General features: G+C 34.8%; 2 protein-coding genes across 10 annotated transcripts in view; both read left to right on the top strand.

Annotated features, from left to right (window-relative positions):
- Positions 1–22,532, top strand: part of tsnare1 (T-SNARE Domain Containing 1) — a 506,388-nt gene that overhangs the window by 272,153 nt on the left and 211,703 nt on the right. The window lies entirely within an intron of this gene.
- LOC147840365 (uncharacterized) lies at positions 1,251–15,451 on the top strand. Of its 2 annotated transcripts, XM_087287654.1 has the most exons (8): positions 1,251–1,303; positions 2,041–2,074; positions 2,486–2,532; positions 8,207–10,211; positions 10,313–10,399; positions 13,775–13,825; positions 14,124–14,189; positions 14,931–15,451. In XM_087287654.1, exons 1-8 carry the CDS (start codon positions 1,289–1,291, stop codon positions 15,143–15,145), a joined length of 2,520 nt encoding a protein of 839 aa, XP_087143780.1. In that variant the 5' UTR covers positions 1,251–1,288; the 3' UTR covers positions 15,146–15,451. The 2 variants fall into 2 exon arrangements, with proteins under 2 accessions (XP_087143780.1, XP_087143781.1); XM_087287655.1 differs by lacking the exons at positions 8,207–10,211; positions 10,313–10,399.

The raw sequence follows: 22,532 nt of genomic DNA, 5'->3' as shown, positions 1-22,532 counted from the left end.
TGCAAATACACATCAATACAGAAGCATTTTTTATGACACTGTATAACAATAATTTATATTTTTACAGTACTGTGACGGTTAGGGTGGTTGTAGACATTAATGAAATACTATTTATTGGGTAATTTAATAGATAATATAAATCATATTCGTTAACTTCCGGCCACAAACATATCTGATCCAGCAACAACCCCTCCACACTCTTGCTTCACTCGCTCTGCTGCTAGACTCTCTTTAAGAGCAGTGTAGGTGCTGTGAGGCTCTCTGGAGCTACCATCATGTAAGCTATTATACCTGCTCAGGAATATTCCCACAAACCATTTCATTTTGCCACACTTTCTATTAGATAGGCCTGTGATGTGCTGGTATCAGTAGTTGAAGATGAACAAACCATTTTAAGGGCCTTGCATTTATTTAGGCCTGTTTGCCTTAAAGAATACCATAAAGATGTAGTTAGATGGTATTACATGCTCATATTAAATTGACTGGACATATTAAAGAGTTTTGATAATGATGTTCAGATAAGTTGTAATAAAAAGTAGTTTATTCCCTTTTAATAATAAAGTAATGGATGTATGTAGGTGTGCATGGTCAATGCATCACATCTAATACATTTATGTGGTCCAAAATGTTAAATTACCAAATGTTGGTATTATAATAAAACATAATGGACACATAATGGCAGTTTATTCCGCTATGGCGACCCCAATCAGGGACTAAACATGAATGAATGAATGAATGGAAACATAATAAAACACATGTTGTATTATTTACACCCTGACAGCAGGATTGAATGCCTTTATTTATTACAAGTGTTTGTAATAGTTAATGAATTTTTTTTTTGTGAATTCTTTAATAGTTCTAAATGGGATCCATTTATTTATGTGTTGTCAGAATACAGCATTTAATAATAAGGGGGTTCTTTGTATCTTAATTATAACTTTTTTTCGTTAAGCTATTAAAATTCCCTTTAACCATAATGCATTTATTTAGTTAGAGCAAATATGTTCGGGTAATAAGCTGAATAATTTCGAGTAAAAGTTCGACTGACACATTAGAGCTGTCAGTGCTGGATTGCTGCTGAAGGCCATCCGCTGTGTATGCATGCGCCAGACCGCGGTTCAGTCGGCGACCCGCGCTAAAGCAGCGCGGGAGAGTGTGTGACATTACACGTGACCGGAGATTTTGCGTCCCCACCGCGACCATCCCCTCCCCCCCACACACACACACCTGCGACACAGCAGGACAGGGTCAGAGAGGATGCTGTGAGTAAAGGCGCGAAGACGTCAACATGTCTGAAGGACAGGTAAGTTTATGATTTGTACGATCACTTCAATATATTCGAATGTTTATGTTTATGTATTGTTTGCAACTATATTATATCATAAAAATCGCGTTATTTTATGTCTCAAGCGCTTTTGATAATCGGCATAATCTCGAAGCTGCTTTGCAGAAAGTACAGATTAATGTATCAAGCTGACAATAATATTAGTTAGGGTAACTTTAACTGTAACGTTAAAGTTAGATTCTTACGATCGCGTTTTAAGCCAAACGTTGGAATTGCTTAAGAGATTTTGCAATTTAACTGTACATTAAACGTTTACTATATTTGCGTACATTTACGTGTAATCTTCGTTTACTTTTGAAATATTGTTTGAATTCATGTTCTTGCCAGACTGCATATTTTTACCAAGATGTTTTGATAATTTTTGTTATTGTTAACGTTAGCGACCTGCACGTGCAGCAGGCCTCTGGCCAGGCAAAATCTATTTACTTTTATCCACAAAAATAGGAATGTTGTTCTTCAGTAATGCAAGAGACAATTTAAATTAATTCAGTACAATATTTCTAGTTTTATAAGGGAGTTTTCTAGATTTAAAAAATGCTAATTTTCAGTCAAATGTCATAAATATGTCTAGTCTTATTTCACAGTGTTGAATATTTAATTATTGTCAAATTATACTACAGTATTGCAGTTGTAATGACAGTATAAGGTAATGTTAGAGCATGATGTTTGACTGATTATCACACTTGTGCTTGCAGGGCGATAAAAGTGACAGATACTCTGGATGCACAGGTAACGTTAAGATCATGAATTGTCCTGTTAGCTAGTACTCAAAATAATCCTTACATATAAGAATCATACTCCACTTTTTGAGCCAGACTAACCTGAGTTTAACTTTGTTAGAGCACAACCTTTAAAAAAAGAAATATCCAGCATAATCCTGCATTATTTTAATGGTTAACTAAACATAGACATTATTTTTTAAGTGTTCTGTGTGTTGTTGATAAGGCTTTTGCTAAGTCTTCTGGATTTGTTATCCTATAGTGATATTTATTTTAAGGGTTTTAGAACTGTAACTAGTACAAGGAAACAAACAAAAAATGTATTGAAGTTTTACTGAAAGGAATGTTTTACTTTAGTATGAACAGCCATATTGGCATTGTTCATTGTCAACCTGAATAACATTCCTGTCTTCTGTGACAGAATTTGCAGTGGATGAGGTGACAGCTTGTGCTAAAGAAGAGACAAAGGTAAGCAGCCACTAGTGATTCATAGAACTGTATTTTTCAACATCTAAACTCTCCAAAGCCATCACAAGTCATTAGCCGCATTTCTATGGAGCTAGATTTGTTTTTTTATTATTCAATCAAAAATATTTAGTTTTAAAGTAAAATTAAGTATGTTGTAATTAAAGAATTAAAGATTTCAAATAAAAAACACGTTTATTTAAAAAACTTATGTCAATGATAATAAAATATTTTGGATTGCAAAAATAAACACTTGTCCTATTATGCAGTTACCACAATTTTCATTGCATACTCATTAATTTTGCTCTCTTTTCTGCTGTCTTTTATTGCACATCTAGAATCTTTGCTTGCAGGTTGAAATATTTTGCTTGTGAGTTGAAAAGTTTTGAACCCTTGAATGCCGGGGTTAAATTTGTGTCTTTATTACTCAAACAAACATATGAAGTTTGACCAAAACTAGGTAGAATGCAATTAAAAAATTAAAGATTTAAAATAATAAAAAAACATTTATTTAAAAAAATTCACACTACAAAAAATAAACTATTGCCATGTTATGCGGTTACCACCAAATTAATGCATTGTGTGCTCATTTATTTTGCTTTTGGTTTTGTTTCATTTTTTGCTAATCTAAAATTTTTGCTTTTGAGTTAAAAAGTTTTGCGAGTTGAAAACTGCAGCTCAGTGGGCGGGATCTTCTGAAACACCTTATTCTATTAGTCATCTTGATTGAGGTCACCGGTTGGCCACGCCCATTACATTTTCGAGCGGTTGGAATGGACTGCCTTGCCTTCTGTGACAGGAGCGAGCTATGGCGAGCAGCAGGTCTTCTTCAAGGTAGGTTAACTGAAACTGTATAATAACTTGTGTATTACCATACATATTTCCCATCTAAATATGTTACGACTGCTAGTATTAAACTCTGTCCAGTCAGATTAGCTGTAAGTCCACCAATATAATCTGGATGCAGATGCGATGGAGAACACAGTTGTGCACGTCTCAGCTGTGCACATACTTTTGAACACATGTATTGTTTTATTTATATATATATATATATATATATATATATATATATATATATATATATATATATATATATATATATATATATATATATATATATATATCTAATATATATATATATATATATATATATCTTGCACATATTTCATCTAATGTTAGTCAATCGAGAGTATTCATCAATATCACTGACTAGACAGAGTTTAGGAAAATGTGGATGGTAATATACAAGTTATTATACAGTTTCAGTTAACTTACCTTGAAGAAGACCTGTTGCTCGCTCTGGTCACTAAAGGAGTCCAGTACAATCGCGTGAAAACGTTATATATATATACATGAGATGGACTGTAAACTCATTTTTAAAAGGTAGATTTAGGTCGCTGCCACGATTTTATGTTAAATTATAGCTGACAGGCATTTTTTAACATCCCTACTACTACTGTATTATTACTTAAACCGTATACCGTATAAAAAATACGTATATGTTGGCAAATGCACTACTAAATAAATGTATCTTCTACACATGTCTTCCGCATAAAAATATAATTTATACAGACACATGCTATAGTGCTTTACTATACTGCAGTAAAGTGTATTATACCATTTATGTAACAGTATTTTTGTTATTAAAAGCTACAGCTGGGAAATATTTTAGCTGAATTAATAAAATAAAATAAAACATTTATATTTCTTCAATGCAAAATAAATTCCAGAAAGGGAAACAATAAATGTATAAAAAAATACATTTAAAATCACTTATAAAAAGTCAAAATCTACTATTGTCCAAATCCGACACAATTCCAGAAAATAATTCAACACACATCAGGTGGTGATTGAAGAGTTTAGTGAATAAATGTCTGGTCAGTCAGTGCAGATGTTGATGTCTAAGTAGACAATGCAGATGGAGACGCCTGTGGAATCATTGTGGATGTTGATTCGTTGATTTAAGACAGTGTAGATGTAAACGTCTGTGGAGTCAGCCCAGATGTGGACATCGGAGGAGTCAAAGCAGATGTTTTACGCCCGCTAAGACTGAGTGATCAACCTGTAAGAATAAATCGAAGAAACAGATGAGAAAATTGTTCTGATTAATGTAATATTTATAATCCACATATCTCTCGTGTCTATGTATTGTTGTTTTATAAATACATTTATTACTTTACAACTGATTTATACCAGTTCCTTTAAAGACCAAATATTTGCAATAATGCCTAAACAAATTATATAGCGAAGATAACCTGCAAACTGCCCTGTTACTTTTCAAAACGACTTCAACATTGTATATTGTGTTACTAACATTTGCAAACTCTTTACTAACATGGTTTATCACTCAGTAACTGAGCATTTTTTAAGGAAATCAGAAAGCTTATTATGAAGTGTGCACCTCTCTAACGTTAATTCTTTACTAACATAATTGTTCCTGATATATATATATATGTGTATGTATATATATATATGTGTATGTATATATATATGTGTATGTATATATATATATATATATATATATATATATATATATATATATATATATATATATATATATATATATATATATATATATATCCAGTAAAATCATTAATTACTGCTTTGTAATAAACCCAAAGATGTTAGTAACACATCAGTTATAATGTTGGGTTAGTGGTAAGTCAGTTTACAAATGTAGCGTGTTGAAGTAGTGCACATTTTACAACAATGTTCCTAATTCCCTCAACTAATGCTTTGCTAGAGATAAATCATGTTAGTAAAAAGTCTACAAACATGAATGACATGCCTGTTGAAGAATGTGAGTTGTTCAGTATTTGCTGCATTAAGTGACATTACTATTTGTATAAGTTTCCGTTAACAAAAATGTAGTATTACTGAATAAATGCTGTTTATTTAGTTATGTTATCTAGTCAGTGAACAAATACATTATTGTATTTGTCCATAAACATTGGCTAATAACATCAAGCTGTTAATATAAGGAGATACAATAGAACATGACTAAGTTAACGTTACCAAAGTTTATGCTAAACAAACTCGTTCACCATCATTTTTTAACTTATGCATTAATATGTTTAGTTAACATTAACAAAGATTAATTATTGCTTAACAGATATCCTGTTCATAATTAATTCAAGTTAACTAATGTATGAACTAACATTTATATGCGAAACGAAATATACTAAATAAATATTTGTCACGTTTGTAATGAAATATACATACACTGAGTTACTACATTTTCTAACAGTGGAGAATAAATATGATGCTCCAGTTCAAAGACACAGTAGCTTTTGTCTGGAAACTAACTGAAGATTAATGGGTTGCCGAGAATGTATCCCAGTCTGTTTGCAGACCTACTGTACACCTGGCCATCATCTACAGACAAAAAGCCTGACTTTAATAATACATCAATGTATATTTTCCAAATTACTCTGGCCTTGCGTTGCCCTTTACAACTGTACAGTACTGATGGCCGACAGCTAATGTTAGTTTATCGAGAGAATTCAAAAATATCACTGACTAGACAGAGTTTAATACTAGCAGTCGTAACATATTTAGATGGGAAATATGTATGGTAATACACAAGTTATTATACAGTTTCAGTTAACCTACCTTGAAGAAGACCTGCTGCTCGCCATAGCTCGCTCCTGTCACAGAAGGCAAGGCAGTCCATTCCAACCGCGCGAAAATGTAATGGGCGTGGCCAACCGGTGACCTCAATCAAGATGACTAATAGAATAAGGTGTTTCAGAAGATCCCGCCCACTGAGCTGCAGTTTTCAACTCGCAAAACTTTTTAACTCAAAAGCAAAGATTTTAGATTAGCAAAAAATGAAACAAAACCGAAAGCAAAATAAATGAGCACACAGTGCATTAATCTGGTGGTAACCGCATAACATGGCAATAGTTTATTTTTTGTAGTGTGAATTTTTTTAAATAAATGTTTTTTTATTATTTTAAATCTTTAATTTTTTAATTGCATTCTACCTAGTTTTGGTCAAACTTCATATGTTTGTTTGAGTAATAAAGACACAAATTTAACCCCGGCATTCAAGGGTTCAAAACTTTTCAACTCACAAGCAAAATATTTCAACCTGCAAGCAAAGATTCTAGATGTGCAATAAAAGACAGCAGAAAAGAGAGCAAAATTAATGAGTATGCAATGAAAATTGTGGTAACTGCATAATAGGACAAGTGTTTATTTTTGCAATCCAAAATATTTTATTATCATTGACATAAGTTTTTTAAATAAACGTGTTTTTTATTTGAAATCTTTAATTCTTTAATTACAACATACTTAATTTTACTTTAAAACTAAATATTTTTGATTGAATAATAAAGAAACAAATCTAGCTCCATACATTTCCACTGTTGGGCTAGTGCGAGCCAGGGCTTTTATCGGGCCGGGCTGAGCCAATAGTCCGAGAGCTTGAGCAGTGAGGCTGAAATTATGTCGCGTTTCCACTGTCAGGCCAATGACTCGCAGTGCAGAATGCAAACCTATTAAATGCATTAAATGATGTATACGCATAGGCCTATGTATATTTATTCATTATATTAGTTTACTCGCTGGCCGACTGCTGGCATCGTGCATCGAGTGGTCTCGCCACTAACAGAGGGATGACCGAGCGCACCAGCCATAATAAAAAACAAGAAGAAGGTAGTTTTGCTTTCGCTCACCCAAAAATGCTCTGTTTGCACGATTTGATTAATATCATCATCTCCAAATACTTTATAAATAATATTTCAAAACTCCTCCATTGTTTATTGTTTTTAGAAAATATCTTTTTTTCCAGATAGGCCTTTGTAAAATGAAAGTTAAAAATGGCTTGAAACCAATTAATTTATATGAATTATATATACCTAAATTGATATAGCTTTTATTTTATATTGGTTTATTTATTTAATGTTTTTATTATATACAATATTTCTTTAAATTAATTTAATATAGCTTAGGCTATTTTGTCTAGATGTAATATGATATTATTGTGTTGAGTTGATACGTAATTTGTACGTAACAGCAGCAACGTATGTACGTAACATATTTTATATTATCTCCAAAATAAATATACCCAGCCGTTCACAGCATCTGCAGAGCAGTGAAGTGAGCACTCGTTCGTCGATCTCTCACACACACATACACGCATTTAAATATTTTTATATGAAGGCGTATATAAAAACTTTAAATGAGGAACGCGAGAAAATTTATTTTTTGATTTCAAAGTGTGAAACAAAGGTTAGTTGTGTAAAATGATTCAATTTGATTGGTGAGTCTTATGTTAAGTATGATTTGTGTTTTCACCATGCCATCAAAACTTGTTATTTTCAGTTTGCAGTGCTCTCTAGTCAGCAATTGGCCCCCAAATTTGGTAGTGTGTTAGCATGCACTAGAGCACCTGTGCCAGATTTCAGCACTGTGTTTAGTATGCAGTCTAGACAGTGAGCCACAGTTATAGTTTACCCCAAAAATTGTTTTTGTTTTCTATTTACTTAGCCTCAAAAGGTTGAAAACACAGTTTTTTCTTTTTAGCACAAAATAAGATATATATTTTTAAAATGTTACAAACTGGTAGCCTGTCATGACTACCAGCGATTCAGTGGCTGCAGATATACACATAATTTTAAGATGTCGTTGGTCTTGTCACTTCTGATTTCTAACTTGTGGCTTTTATTTGTAGCTTAACAAGAAAATACTTGGTTATGCTTCAGAAGAATCTTCATCAAGATCAGATATCAGTGAGGATGATTACGTGCCAGATACTGAAGAGTCTGACAGTAACACTTCAGAAAAAGTAGAGAGTTTAGTAAAAAAGATAAGTAATAATAAGAAAAAGGTAAAGTCAACTTCAAATGTTCCAGCATGTAAAAAAAGACGTGCGTCTCCTTCACAATCCTCTGCATCTGACAAACAGGACAGTTCACTTCAATCTTCTTCATCAGGAGAACATGAAGAATCACATTCACCCAATAATCTTAATGTGAATGTCATGATGCTCAAAAAAAAAAAAGATGGAGCCAGACTATATAACAAAAAGTTTTACTGCCTATTCTGCTTCAAACCATTCAGTAAAATCGCACGTCACCTAGAGTCTAAACATAAAGATAAGCCAGAGGTGGCAAGAGCGATTGCTTTTCCGAAAGGCTCTAAAGAGCGAAAAATACAGCTGAGTTTGTTAAGGAATAAGGGGAACCGATGTCATAACGCTCAGGTACTCAGTGAAGGAAGAGGAACGGTGATTCCTAAACAACAATCCACTGCACCAGTAAATGCAAGTGATTATTTGCACTGCATTAACTGTTCAGCGTATCTAAAAAGAAAATCGCTATGGCGGCATATGCAAAGATGCCAGCTGAGCCAGAAAATTAACAAAATGAAGCCAGGGAAAACTCGTGTTCAGTCACTTTGCTCATATGCTGAACCTGTTCCAGACAGTATAAGTGAAAGGTTTTGGAAAATGGTGCTTGATATGCATGACGATGAGATAACCCATGTTGTCCGCAAAGAGAAAATCATACTGAAATTAGGGCAACATCTCTTCAATAAGCATGGCCATGATGTTACGAAGCATGAATACATCAGGCAAAAAATGCGTGAAACTGGACGTCTTGTCCTCGAAGGGAAAAAAAATGGTAAGCTGAAGGAGGTGTCTGATTTCTTTATTCCAGCTAATTTCCCTTATGTTATTCAAGCAGTTCACAGTGTAGCTGGCTTGAACGAAGAGACAAGCACATTTAAAACACCATCTTTAGCACTGAAGTTAGGGCACAACCTCAAGAAGATGGCCAGCATTATTGAGTGTGATGCCATGATGGCAGATGATAAGAATAGTCTTAGCAACGTGCAAGCCTTCAAGCAAATATGTGACACTAAATGGAGTGAGTGTGTGTCATCCCAGGCCCTTCGTAATTTGAGTGAAGTTAAATGGAACTGTCCACAGCTTCTTCCGTTTGCGGAAGATGTGAAGAAAATGCATCAGTATCTTGACTGCCAAAGTAAGGCATATCAAGCAAGACTTGAGGAAGAACAAAGTATGAAGCACTGGGCAGAACTTGCCAAAGTCACGCTTTGTCAGGTGATACTATTTAATCGAAGAAGGGAAGGAGAGGTGTCTAAGATGTCACTTAATTCGTTTACATTAAGGGACACATCCTCAACTCATCCGGATGTTGAGCTTGCTCTGTCCGATCTAGAGAAGTCACTTTGTAGTCATTTTCAAAGAATCGAAGTCCGAGGAAAACGTGGCAGAAAAGTCCCCATTTTACTCACTCCTGATATGGTCGTCTCAATGGAGTTGTTGGTGAAGACTCGCCGCAGCTGTGATGTGCCAGATGAGAACGTCTTTATGTTCGGAAGACCCCAAGCTCTCACTTTCTTCAGAGGATCTGACGTCATTCGTAACATAGCAAAAAGCTGTGGAGCAAAGCACCCCGAGGCATTGTCCTCCACCAAACTGCGAAAGCACATGGCCACTATGTCCAAGGTGCTAAACTTAAAAGAGAATGAAATGGATAACCTCGCAGATTTTTTAGGGCATGACATCAGGGTCCACAGGCAATATTACAGACTTCCTGAAGGCACATTGCAGCTAGCAAAAATTAGCAAAGTCTTGATGGCCATGGAACGAGGACAGCTTTCACAGTTTAAAGGACAGAATTTGGATGAAATCCAGATTGATCCCCAAGGTAAAGTATTCCCGGGTTATTACCGGGAACACCAGCATTAGTTATAGACAATTGTTGAATGTTATTCAAAAGTTGTTGCCTAATAATTTTATCTGTTATAGAGAAACTTTTGCTGGACAGTGATGGATCCGAGTCTGAAAATGAGATTGAGTCAACTGGAAATGGTGCCTCACCTTCAAATTCAGCAGGTACTGTATGTGTAATGTGTGTTATTTGTTTTGTGCTTAGCAAGGAATAATGACCACAAACATAGTAAAATAAAAGCAAATGTATGGTTTATTGTCATGTATTGTCAGTGTTAAGGCTTGTACATGTCATGGAAGAAAAGTGAAATGAAACTCAGTATTAAATCATGTTTGCTACTCTCCATAATAATGTCCTCCTGCTGACATTGTTGTTGCTGTTGTGTTTATCATACAGCTCTTGGTGTTTAGACACCAGTGAAAAATGCAGCTCCACAGTCATCTTTCCTCTGTGCATTATCTTCATTGCATGAAAGTGAAAGTGTGTTCGCCTAAACATGGAGGAAATCACTTCTGCTGTTTACACACATCATTCACTTTTCTTTTCAGCTTGCTTTTAGTCCCGAAAAAAAACATTAAGGACAACATATTCTTAAAGCACACAGCACAATAAGTGACAATTAAAAGTATTATTTTAAACATTCTCATTAGTTATGATCTTATTAAATTCTCAATGTTCTTCAACTGAAGGGAAATGATGGGAAAGGTGGAAAATGGTACACATTACTTGGGAAAAAAAACTGGGTGTCATTGCTGTAGTCATGCACACAGTGAGACTGGAGACAGGATAAATCAAGAGACCAGGGGCCTCATGTACGAAGACTTGCGTGGAAATCATACTAAAACACAGAAAAAAATTCAGATGTATGAAACACTGCGTACGCCAAATCTCGCGCATATTCTGTTTGTACATCTGAATGAACGTGAAACTGAGCGCAACATGCACGAGCACAAAACCCCTCCCTGCCTCCTCCCCCGTATGAATATGCTAATGACTCTACTTTGGCAAAACCCAACGAAAAAGTAACGGCAAAATGAAGCAAAAAGAGGAACTTTGAACAGAATGTGAATGTGAGGTGCTGTTTTCGGAGGTAGACCAGAGAAAAACTGTTTTATTTGCAAGTTTGTCCTCCAGAATTAATAACAAAAGAAAAAAATAGAGTGGGAGAGTTTAGCTGATGCGGTTAACAAAGTTAGGTCTGAACATCGCACTGAGTGGAGCAGGTAATCATTATTGGCCTGTTGCTTATTTTAGAGTCTTTGTGTGCAGGTAGTGGTATTAATCTAGGAGAACACAGAAAACAATGAGACCAGGAGACAAAGGCACCAGGACACAAAGAACCAACAACAGCAAACAGGTAAGTAGCAATGGGTGAGTCAGGTAAGTTCATTGGTGTGAACCGTAGATCAAACTCTGGGTAAGAGCAGAGTGACTGTTAATAAAAGGAACTGATGATGGAGCGCAGAGGTGCAATAAAAATGTAAGCAGGGGATTTTGATCGGATTGATTAGGATTCAGGTGGGGAAGGTGGCTGTGGTGACTGCCTGAGATTACAGTCTTCTCCAGAGGAGGCTCCTGATACTCTTATGTGATGTTGGGGACGGATGGAGCTGATGACATCTTTGGCCACTGGCATTCACTGTGCCACCAATACCAAGCTTGCAGGAGCCAGAGGGTCTTCTACTGCCTGGGTGTCCCAGTAGGTTGTCATCTGTGCACAGAAGGGTTTGTAGGCAAAGATGTTATAAGACCGCTGTGATGTGCTGGCACTATTTGGCCAAGTTAAGGGAGTTAATCAGGATGTCTTCAATATAGACAATAACAAAACAATGGAGGAACTCACAAAACACCTTGCATAATGAAAGATGGCTGGGAAGATGGGGAGTACATACAGCATGACCTGGTACTTGCAGTACCAAAAGGGTTGACGAAAGCTGTCTTTTACATCTTCCAGTCGGTAAGTAAGGCAACTGGACTACCTGGGAGTTCAGTGTGTGGTATTTAATGCTCTTCAGCTGCTTCAGAATGCAGCAGCACGAGTGGTCTTTAATGAAGCTAAAAGAGCACATGTCACTCCACTGCTCATCTGTTTGCACTGGCTGCCAGTTGCTGCTCGCATCAAATTCAAAGCTCTGATGTTTGCTTACAAAGCGACCTCTGGCTTTGCTCCTTCTTATCTGCTCTCACTCCTGCAGATCTATGTGCCCTCCAGAAACTTGCGTTCTGTGAATGAACGTCGCCTCGTGGTTCCATCCCAAAGAGGAAAGAAATCACTTTCCCGAGCTCTCGCATTCAATCTGCCCAGTTGGTGGAATGAACTCCCTAACTGCATCAGAACAGCAGAGTCACTCGCTGTCATCAAGAAACCACTAAAAACTCAACTATTTAGTCTCCACCTTCCTTACTAATCTGCAATTGCCTCTCTGGCTCCTCCACTAATTAAAAAAAAAATTACTAATGTTCTTGCTTCTTATACTTTCTTTACAGACCTGAAACTTGCCTACAGCACTTATTCACTGTTGCTCTTATAGTTGTGTAAGTTGCTTCCTTGTCCTCATTTGTAAGTCGCTTTGGATAAAAGCATCTGCTAAATGACTAAATGTAAAATGTAAATGTAATGCAATAATGGAGACTTCCATTGTTTTTGCCCACAAAGAAGAACCTGGAAGCAGGCAGTGAGATTGATGATTAAGTCCTCCACACACTCCTCCATAGCCTTGTGCTCTAGGCAGCAGCTGGATAGTGCAGTCCCATGTCTGATGAGATGGAAGATAAGGGGTTGCCCATTTACTAAAGACATCCTGTAATGCAGAATACTCTGATGCGACCACTGACATGATTTGGGTATCAGGATTCAACACTGGACGTGGGGCTTGATGAGGCAGTCTATGAATAAATGTCCAGGGGCAGCGCAGAATAAACATACTTTAGCAGGTAGGTGGCATTCAGCTTCTGTGCTTGAGACGTGGGTAAGGTACACTTGCAAGAGATCTGGTACCGGAGTACAGGCAGCATAGGAGGCAAGCTCGTGAGTGGCGTTGGAGATATGGCAAGCAGATAGTGATTGGAATAGGCAATAGGTAGACACCATTACTCAATGGTGTTGTACATCATAATAGCAGAACGAATGTTTGGGTTCAAGCTTTGTTGATAGGTTCTAATGAGCACGGTCTCGTTCCACCCACTAGCTACTGTCAAAGTCTGGTGAGTGAAATTGCCAATGGTGGATGAACCTGGGTGGAAACAGAATAAATGTTTGGAGGTCGAGAGTGCTTCTGTGGCCATACTGAAAGCTTTGAAGGATTGGTTAGCGAAATGAACAAATGTGTTGACAATAACAGGTAAGTAGCAATGGGTAAGTGCAGAGTAATTGCTTATAAAGGAAACTGATGAGGGGTGTAATTAATCAGTTATTAGGGAACTGTGGTCAGGTGTACTGGGATTCAGGTTGGGGAGGTGGCTGTGACAACGGTCTGATATTGGTATTTAGGAGTTATTATTGAAAAATCTTGTGCTAAAAGAGATGTATTGTTTTTCAGAGAAATCAAAGAAGTCTGCTGAGGTTGGACAACACCAAGAACCATCCAAAGGTAATGAGATTTAAATAAAAAAGATGCTTTAAAAACTTCTGACGTTGTTATAATTGTGAATAAAATTCATTCTGTGCACTGCTTTTATGATTTGCCCTTTACTTGCTTTCATTATTTTTCTAATCTATATGTTCTATATTATATATTTTTATATCCTGAGGATAAAGTGAAAATATGTTTTGTTTCGACTGCTAATATTTTCTTAAATACATGTGTGACACATTTACTGGTAATTTACTTAGTAGGTATTCTGTGCCATTACTGAATAATGTTCTCAGTTGTACTCGTATGTTTGTAGGAGGCAAGAATCCTAAAAAACTGCAGCCGACTAGCAAGGACTTGCAGGAACCGCACAGAACAAAGAGTAAGCTGTTTTTTAAAATGTCTTCTGAAATAAGTTGCCCTTTCTGTTTTTCTTCTAAAGTTTATTCATGTACATGCAAGGTAGACGTCACAAACGGATTTCCTTCTAGTCATTATCCATGAATTCAATCAATACTGCCTGCTCCATACTGCGGGCACTTTTATATAGGGGCAGCAGTAATATTACATATACTGTTTAATTAAAGCCTTAAATCATGTTGTTGACTCACAAAGTTGATGCAGAATCACAAAAAAGTGCTGCATTTGCAGGTACAGTACAGTAAAAAAGTCATAATTAGTCATTTTTTAGCTACTGCTTTTGATCTGTCAAACCTTAGAATCGTATGTAAATGTGGTTTTCTTTGCAGCTGCTTAACTGATTTGAATGTAAACAAATAAAAATCAGTTTCTGAAATTATCTGATTTTTGATAGCATGACATATTCGTTAGCATATGAAAAGTGGCCTGCATGCAGAAGCTCACAAATAACTAATAACTAAAAATTTTAGACATCTTGCTGTAATTTATGAGAATAGTTAAACTTACATGGTGACTAATTGCAAGCATTTTTTTCCTTTTATTGCTGGGTGATGTAAACATGACAGATTGTCAGCCATCAACTAAATTTTAGCAAAAATGTGTATACAACTTTAAAAACAATGAGACACACTGAAGACCATGAATTAGTTTTATTTGGTCTTTAAGTCTTTTTTTCACTAATTATGTTTTAAATTTTATTCAGGATCTTCACAAAACGAGCGAAGAAGGTGGTCTGTGGAGGAGATCAAGGCCGTGGAGAAGACAATGATGGAATTCATAATGTCTGGAAAGGTTCCTGGTAAAGCCCAGTGCATGAACTGTATCGAAAGTTCCCCAGCAGCACTTCAAAATAGAAGTTGGGAGGGGGTGAAATTTTATGTAAAAAATCGCATTGATTCCCTAAAGAAAAAATTGTGAAAGGTAAGGACCTTCATCTAATTATTTTTTTCGTGTTTGCCGGAAGAAAGAAAATATATTACTTAAAAAAAATGTGAAAGGTAGGTGAAAGGGCCTTCACCACTGTTTTTTTTTCATGATTGTTGAAAGCAACAAGTTTGATTTCGTTAAAGCAAAAAAATGTAAAAGAGCCTTCACCAGTTTTGTCTTTGTTAAAGGCAACATGTATGTGAATCTTGTTTAAGAAAACTCAACATGCATCTGCTTAAAGAGCAGTATACTAAAACTTTCACGTTAACATTTAAATAAATGTTTAAAACACTAAAACACTTCCGAGTTGTATTGAGTTTTTACATTCTCGTAAATTTGGCTATGTCTCCGTTAATTTTTATGCGTATCGCAGAATATCTAATAAAAAAAATGCTTGATAGAATGCCAAGATGCTCATACATTATTTAAATGCACATTAAAACAACATATGTGTACAACTGAGCAGGATAAACATTTTATTTTATTAAAAAAGCTAAGACTTTTTTCTGTTTACACCCTTAGAAATGGTCTATTGTAATATAACATAGAATAAACAGAGAATGCAAGATAAAAGTAAAATTCAATAAAATATAAATGCACACAATTTTCCCCTATAAATAACTCTTTAATAGTTGTCTAAATGTAATTTGTAGTCTTACAGTGACTTATTATAAAAATATGATAATATACTGGTATGTCATATTGACACCTGGTGGTTCCTTGTGGTAAGACAAAATAGCGACGTCCCCACAAGAATAGAAAAACCTGACAAAAATTCATTTTTTTAAACTTCAGAATTCTTGATAAAAAATTATTGTTTTTATGATAAAAAAATCCCCTGGACACATATGAGTTGAAATTATGGCTTAATTTTATTTAGAAATTGCTGTCCCCATATGTAACCTTCTAGTCACAAGTCCCCATGGGGCACAAAAACAAGTATGTGTGTGTGTGTGTGTGTGTGTGTGTTTTAAATCTATTCCAATGCAGAGTTGTAATGTCTAAATAACGACAGATTGTTATGTTCTGGTGAACCCTTTTAAAAGTATAATTACACTAAAAGTGCAGCTGTTTAGTTAATTTCACACCAGTGTTGATCACTTCTTGCTCACCTCTCAAATCCCAATGTCTTTTATTCACTTACGTCCTGGATAATGGTTTTAAGAGATGCCTGGACCATACGCATCTCACACATCATGTTTCCATACCCTATTATAGAAGACGTGAAAGGGGGTTTTTCGCTCAAAGCCACACAGTTTGGTTCAGTGCCATAACAGACTATAGGATCTGGAGAGCTTTCCAGAGACCCATCCAAAAGCTGCATCGATTTATAGAGAATTAACAGCTCTGAATCTATGTAAACATGAGCCATTTGTTTTGGTGACACTCTGTTTTTATCTTCATGCCCTGCACAGTTTGTGATTATTTTGTACTACGTCTCCTTATAACCCCAGCTGTTCGCAGCTTTAGTGCATTTTTTTTCCTTTGTAAAATTAGTTGAAATTATCACTGGGTGCCAAATGGCCGTTAAAATTGTGCTGTAAAACCAATATAATCCTGGAATCCATTTCAGGTAGATGTTTAGATATATTTAAAACATGCTGCGATCCAATCATTCGAGCCAAAATTTTGGAAGCATTTGGAAGTCACTTCAGATATCAGTTGTAGTGTAATTGACAATCTGTGTTTTATGTTCTGGACATCAAGGGCCGTCTACAGACCTATCAATCATCCACGGAGATTGACAGTTCCTGCGATTGATTGATAAAATGGATTCAAATGGCCCTGTTTTTTTATTTATTTACTGGCTCTCTTAGTTTGTTTCATGGTATGTCTATTTGTTATTCTATTTAAATTATTGCTTTTTAATTTATACTCTTTATATTATATACAGTATAAATTGACAAAAAATGTACTTTAATTGTCCATGTTTATACTTAACTATTTTGTCATATTTGTCAACAAAACCTACCAACATATTTTGCCGTGCTTCTTTTAGATTAATTTAGCATTTTATTAAAAAAAGTTTATTTATTTGTTTAATTTTTATTCATTCTTAATATTTTATGTTTTAAATATTTGTTTACATTATTATTTGATTAATTAGATTTAATAAAATATGTAATTTTATGTATTTGTCATTTTTAAGTTTGTTCGTTTGTTTTTTGTTTATTTATTTATTTGTTGTTTGTTTGTTTATTTGTTTGTTTATTCCCTATAATTTAAGTCTTTTACTGCTTCATTTAGTTAACGTTTCTCACAATTATTATATACTATTTTTTATAAATAAATAAAAAAACTTTAGCTTTTTTGTTTACATTTTATTATTTATTTAGTATTTCCTGTGATGTATTTAGAGTTTTGAACTGTGGTTCATTTATTTACTTAATGTTTTGCTAATGCTTTGCTTTGTTTATTTTACTGTGCTGTATTTTTGTTGTTTATTTTTGCAGTACTATTTTTTTTGTTTGTTTGTTTGTTTCAAAAAAGTTATGTCAAAAGCTAAGATAACTTTATGTTCCTTTGTTTTTATATTTTAATTTATTTGTCTGGTTTAATTGTAACTAAACTAAATTGTAAACAATTTTTTTTTTTTTAATTTACAAACTTCATATTTTAGTCAATTTAATTGATGTACGACATGTGATATAAGTGAATTGGATTAAATAAATTGGCTGTAGTGTATGAGTGCATGTGTAAATATAAGAGAGAGTACTGGGTTGTGGCTGGAAGGCATCCGCTGTGTAAAACATATGCTGGAATAGTTGGTGGTTCATTCCGCTGTGGCGACCCCTGATAAATAAGGGACTAAGTCAAAGCAAAATTAATGTTTGATTTAAGTTGAGATAACTAAAACATTTGGTCCCACTTTATATTAAGTGTCACTAACTATGGACATGTTTGGTGGCATGGGTAGGTTTAAGGGTAGGTTAAGGTCTAAGGGATGGTCAACAATGTATTTACAAATGTAATTACAAAAGTTAATTACAGATGTAATTACATACATGTATTTAATCAAGCATAAGTACTCAGTAAATACATGTATTTACACAATAAGTACCTTGTAACAAACTATTTGTTCCTATGTAAGTATGTATTAGTTAAGGCCACTTAATATAAAGTGGGACCGAACATTTTATTTAAGTTTAATTTGTACAGTACACTGTTAGAAAATTATTGCTGTCTATTTTTGTTGAAAATAATTGCTGTTCTAATTTTGTTTTTGTTCAAATGACTTTTTCAATTCATTTCAACTTCAATCTACTAAAAATATTAAGTTAAAATGTAAAACTTACATTTCTTTGTTGAAACCTGATTTAGTTATTAAAATAAGTTTACACAACATAAAAATATTTGTTGTTTTGACTTTGTCATTACATTTTTTTACAGTGTAATAAAAACTTTCAAGCCTCAAGATTTTTAGTGTTTTCACCCCTAACAAAATCAGTTGACAGTTTTCAAGCCATAATTTTTATTAAGTTACAGTACATAAAAAGGTTGTCTAAATCTTTCCAGAAATACAGTGGCTATTATTATGCAACTGACTAAAATGTGAACTTGCGATTAGTTTACCCAAAACCTATATTAATTGCAAAAATCCAAAAAAAAGTCATATGTGACAAATCAAAGAATCCATTACAAAAAAAAGAAAGAAAAATGTATTCCCAAAAGCAAATGAATAAAAAAAAGAGCAAAAAATGTTGGACTGATGATGTTGGAAACAGACAGGGAGGAAGAGGGAAGAAGAGCGCAGGGCCTAATATATCAGTTTAATGATTCAACAATGACAGAAATAACCGAGGAGCTGTTTTGCCTCTCAAATCAATAGCCCTGCGCTTTTTGATGCTCTAAATAAAGAAATAACTGCTCCTTGACACTTATTCCTGCGAGTTGCGTTGCCAGTGCTGCCCTCACATCTTGTTTACAGACTCATTTAGGAGAAAAAGATCCTTCAATATTCATGTCAACAGCATGAGCTTGACCGCGGCCACTCTTTCCGCTCCGAGCTGCTGAAATTGAGAGCAATTTGACAGCAGCCACAACTCATTGAGTCACCAATTGCCTAAAATGAACCCGCAGCAGCATGACAACAGTGTTTAAAGGATGTGACCATTCTGCATTATCATATAGTAGATGTATTAATCCATTGTCTTTGAGCAGGTTTGATGAAGGACGGGGGAATGTTCAAGCAGTTGTAGAACTCAATGGTTTCTGGACCTCTAATTTCAGACTATTTCTTGACAAAATATGATGTGTGGGATCTATAGTTTGTTGAGTGCTCCCCAACTCCTGCACATGCTGCAATATTATGGCCAATCAGGGGCTTTTTGGATTAGTTTTCTATCAAACTGTGCCAATCAGAGGCATTTACATTTGTTAACACTAAAAAGCTGCCAATCACAGGTGCTTATATTTCCGAGGCATATTGATTAGTTAGTGTTGAAACTGTGCCAGTCTGAAGCATGTAGATTACTTAGTGCTGCACACGAGCCGATCAGAGACATTTAGATTTGTTAGAACTGAAAATGAGCCAGTTTGACTTTTTTAGATTGGTTAGTACTGAAAATGATGCCCATCAGAGGCATTTCGATTAATTAGAGTTGATTCAGAGGTGTTTGGTGTATCAGTTGGTGCAGAATCAGACCAGTCAGTACTGTAAATGCCTTAAATAAACGTATTTAAAAATATATATTAACCTGGATGTTTTCGTTTTTAAATTGATATTGTAAAACATTGTGTTTTATATCAAGCATATACATTGTTGGTAATCGTGTCCTTCAAAAAGATGTTGTAAATCTTTTCAATTATCATTTTTATTTTAGTTTTTTGTATTTTTTATTCTTGTTGTTTTCTGTTCTATAACTACATTCTCAATTCTGCATTCTGAAGTCAGTTTCTGAAGCTAATTTCCTCATGCAGATCTGGGGCTTTGTTTTTGTGTTAGTTGTTAGTTTCTTGTATCTTTGCGGACACATTTTGCTTAACAAATCAAAAAAAGTTCAGTAAAATGAGTGCATCATATTTTTATGGTTGCTGTTGTTGTTGTTGCTGTTTGTTTGTGTATTTATTTTTGACAGTACACTATTTCACTTGTTTACAGCCCTTGTGTTTTGAACTTCTGGGAAAAGTTTAATTAAAACCTGTGAGGAAATTGCTTCTCGGAAGTGCTGTAGAAACTGCTGCAGAAACAGAACATTTAGTTTATGGTGCAGATTAATTGCAGACCCTGACAAAACAAGCAGCAGATATACGACATAAACCCAGAATTCAAATAAAAACAGTGAATGTTTATCAAAGAGATTTTTATGATGCAACATTTTTCATAATATAATAACGGCTCCTGGTGACAACTCAAAAAGGCTTAGGCCCCAGATGTGCTTGTGATACTTGTGTCACATTTAAGCGCTACGTCTCATTATTTGTAGTGCGCAACCTTATTATAATTATGTGTTCCAGATTGTTTTGGGGTTTTGTTTTTTTTTCAGTTTTTTGTTTCCCAATATTTTTTTTTGTTTGCCTATACAGTACAGTCATATTCAGTATACATCTGTAATATTGCTGCAGAAAGAAATTAAGAGAAAGTTTGCTCAAAGTAATGTGTTAATTCTAATACTGTATTTTCCTTTTAATATTTCACTGCTGAACTTTGAGTATACTGTTTATGAATATAGTTCCAGATTTTCCTGAATTTTGGTGCTAATTTATAAGCAGGGATGCATATTAAGAGAACCTGGAGATGTTGCTTGGTCCAAATACATATACATATGGCTGTACCTCAGATTAATATGCTGGACCTGATCACACAAACGATTATCCAGTGGTTTCACTTTTCGCTTGTGTTGAATGGAGCTCAAATGATGGGGATCTTTTAAGTGAAACTGAAAGCGTTGGTCAGCAAAAACTTTTCTCTAGTCCCGTATCTGGTCTTCAAATTTCGTTTACATTGGGCATGCAGACCTGAGGGCTGCTTATCTGCACCCCTGCTTAAAAGGCTTTGCATAAACTCGCACCACAATATCCGGCAGATTTTTAACACTCTACACCCCTAGCAGAAATGTCCGATCTTCTCTGTGTGGTCTTTATAATTATATATTATATTATATTATATTATATTATATTATATTATATTATATTATATTATATTATATTATATTATATTATATTATATTTATTATATTATATTATATTATATTTATTATATTATATTATATTATATTATATATGTGGTCTTTATAATTTATAATTGTTTCTAAAACAGGGCTTTTTTCTCATTATGATTGTACTGTATGTGGAATTCTATCCCAGCTAACATCAGGAAATTAAAGTCTCTTATCACTTTTAAATATTTAGTTAAAACATCAGTTTGTCTTCTATTATTTGTTTTTATCTTTTATTATCCTTGTATTTTTAATGTATGTTCTCTTGATTTGTAAAGCTCTTTAATAAAGTAACTTTTAAAGGCACTACAGTATACACAGTTGAAGTCAGCACTATTAGCATTATTCAACACAACATAATCAACATATACTTACTGGCCGCTTTATTAGGTACACCTTACTAAGATGCTCAATTGGTACTACTGGGCCCAAAATGTGCCAAAACAATATCCACCACACCATTACACCACTAGCAGCAGCCTGAACCGTTGATAAAAGGCTTGCTTTCCATGCTTTCATGTTGTTGATGCTAAATTCTGACCCTACCATCTGAATGTTGCAGCAGAAATAAAGACACATCAGAGCAGGCAATGTTATTCCAATCTTCTTTTGTCAAATTTTGGTGAGCCTGTACGAATTGTAGCTTCAGTTTCCTGTTCTTAGCTGACAGGAGTGGCACCCGATTTGGTCTTCTGCTGCTGTAGCCCATCTGCCTCAAAGTTCGACATGTTGTGCATTGATGCTCTTCTGGTTAACGAGTGGTTATTTGATTTACTGTTGCCTTTCTATCAGCTCGAACCAGTCTGGCCATTCAGTCTGCGCCTACAGAACTGCCACTCACTGGATATTTTCTTTGTTTCAGACCATTCTCTGTGAACTCTAGAGATGATTGTGCGTGAAAATCCCCGTAGATCAGTAGTTTCTGACCAACCTGTCTGGTACCAACAACCATGCCATATTCAAAGTCACTTAAATCACCTTTCTTCCCCATTCTTATGCTCTGTTTAAACTGCTGCAGATCGTTTTGACCACATCTACATGCGTAAATGCATTGAGTTGCTGCCATGTGATTGGCTGATTAGAAATTTGCATTAATGAGCAGTTGGACAGGTGTACCTAATAAAGTGGCCGGTGAATATATTTCTAAACATAATAGTTTTAAGAAATTATTTTCTAATAAATTATTTCTTTTCTCTTTTTTTGATGACAGTGCATCATAT

Source organism: Danio rerio, chromosome 16 (assembly GCF_052040795.2).
Source record: "Danio rerio strain M-AB ecotype USA chromosome 16, GRCz13ab, whole genome shotgun sequence".
NCBI lineage: Eukaryota > Metazoa > Chordata > Actinopteri > Cypriniformes > Danionidae > Danio > Danio rerio.
Note: the sequence above shows the minus strand (reverse complement) of the source record. Positions and strands in the feature narration are given on the sequence as shown.